The following is a 1,549-nucleotide window of genomic DNA, read 5'->3' on the forward strand; positions in this document are numbered from 1 at the left end:
GCCATCTGAGATTTTTTTTTTTATTTTATTTTTTTTTTGCCTGCTGCCACCGGAGGGGTGTCTTCCTACAGAAGGGACTTCAACTACTCCTCCGGCTTGCGAGCCCTGCAACCAGCCCCCAGCACCCCGCCAGCCCCTCCGAGCACCCAAACAAACTGCACACGCAGCGAACAGCAGCAACACAACCGGGCTCTGATTTGCCTCTGGAATTTTTCTTTTCTTTCCTTTTTTTTTTAAATGTGCGTGCTTGTGTTTGCTTTCTCTGACTTGCTTTGATTCCAGAGATCAGCTACAGATTGAGAAAAAAAAAAAAGAGAGAAAGAAGAAGAAGGAAAAACCCCCACATTTATAACTGTCCGCCTGGCGATTTTATCACTTTATTTTTGAGTAAAGAAGGAAGATTTGCGCTGTTGTTTCTGATTCATGTTTGGGATTCAGGAAAGCATCCAGCGGAGTGGGAGCAGCATGAAGGAAGAGCCCCTCGGCGCGGGGATGAACGCGGTGCGGACATGGATGCAGGGAGCCGGCGTCCTGGACGCCAGCACGGCCGCTCAGAGGTAGGCAGGACCCGCTCCGCGCCCGCGCCCCGCTCCGCGCCCCGGCGCGCACGTCGCCTGCAGCGCCGCTCCCCGCGGGCAGCGCCTTTCCCCCCGCACCAACAAAAAGCCGGCTCTGCAGCTCTGCTACCAGCAGTGAGTTTCGCGGAGATGTTGCCAGTTAAATACGTGTCCCTCTTGTCCCGAAGAAACGGATTTTTATTAAATAATAACATTAATAATGAAGGAAGCGGCGAGGTTTCGCTAGGTAGGAATAGGTGGGTTTTAATCTCTCTAGCTCCTTGTGTTCCCGCGGAGGAAGGACTTTTGAAAACTATGTTTGCTGCTGATTTAGTCTAAAGATCTCCCGATGACACTTCCCTCCTCCGATAAGCAGCGAGTTGAGCACGGATGTGTATCCAAAATATATTTCTCTACCCCGCTTTCTTATCCTCGTCAGGATCTGCTCTAGAAAGCTTTGCAAAACTCTCTTCTCCTCCGATAAGCAGGGAGTTTTGCAAAGCTTTCTCGAGGAGAAATTGAATTCGAAGCCCTTTCGTAAAACTAGTGCCACTTACCTTAGATATTAAAAAAAAAAAAAAAAAAAAGAAGAAGAAGAAATCCCATTTGGATTTGGCGAAGCTGTGCCCATCCCCGCTTTGTCTCTTCTTTCTCCTTCTCCCCGTCCTCTTCCCCGCCGACCAAAAAAAAAAAAAATAATTTAAAAAAATGCAAAAAGTCAAACAAGCCCTGGTGCTGGATTCGCAGCCTGAGCCCTGAGCCGGCATCAGCTAAGAAGTTTAATGTTGACATCTCCCGGTGTCTCCCTCCTCGCCCCGCACCCCTCCCTTTGGAGCCCTCTAAGGAAGGGAAAGTTTCTGCAGGGACAACCCTGAAATATTTCAAGTTGTCTCCTGGGCTGCTGTCGCGGTGTTTACCCACCGCTCTGGCGAGGGGAGGAAAGGCTCACAGGACTGAAACTGAAAGAAAAGCCACATGGGCGCTGGGGTGAC

The 1,549-nt window shown here is 49.9% G+C and overlaps 1 protein-coding gene across 1 annotated transcript in view; it reads left to right on the forward strand.

The window, feature by feature from the left end:
- Positions 1 to 423: 423 nt before the first annotated feature.
- EBF1 (early B-cell factor 1) overlaps positions 424 to 1,549 on the forward strand; it is a 277,549-nt gene continuing 276,423 nt past the window's right edge. Inside the window, exon 1 of the mRNA XM_010002115.1 lies at positions 424 to 557. Within this exon, the coding sequence (XP_010000417.1) occupies positions 424 to 557 (134 nt within the window). The remainder of the gene's footprint in view (positions 558 to 1,549) is intronic.

This window comes from Chaetura pelagica, unplaced genomic scaffold (genome assembly GCF_000747805.2).
Source record: "Chaetura pelagica isolate M959 unplaced genomic scaffold, ChaPel_1.0 scaffold356, whole genome shotgun sequence".
Taxonomy (NCBI): Eukaryota; Metazoa; Chordata; class Aves; order Apodiformes; family Apodidae; genus Chaetura; species Chaetura pelagica.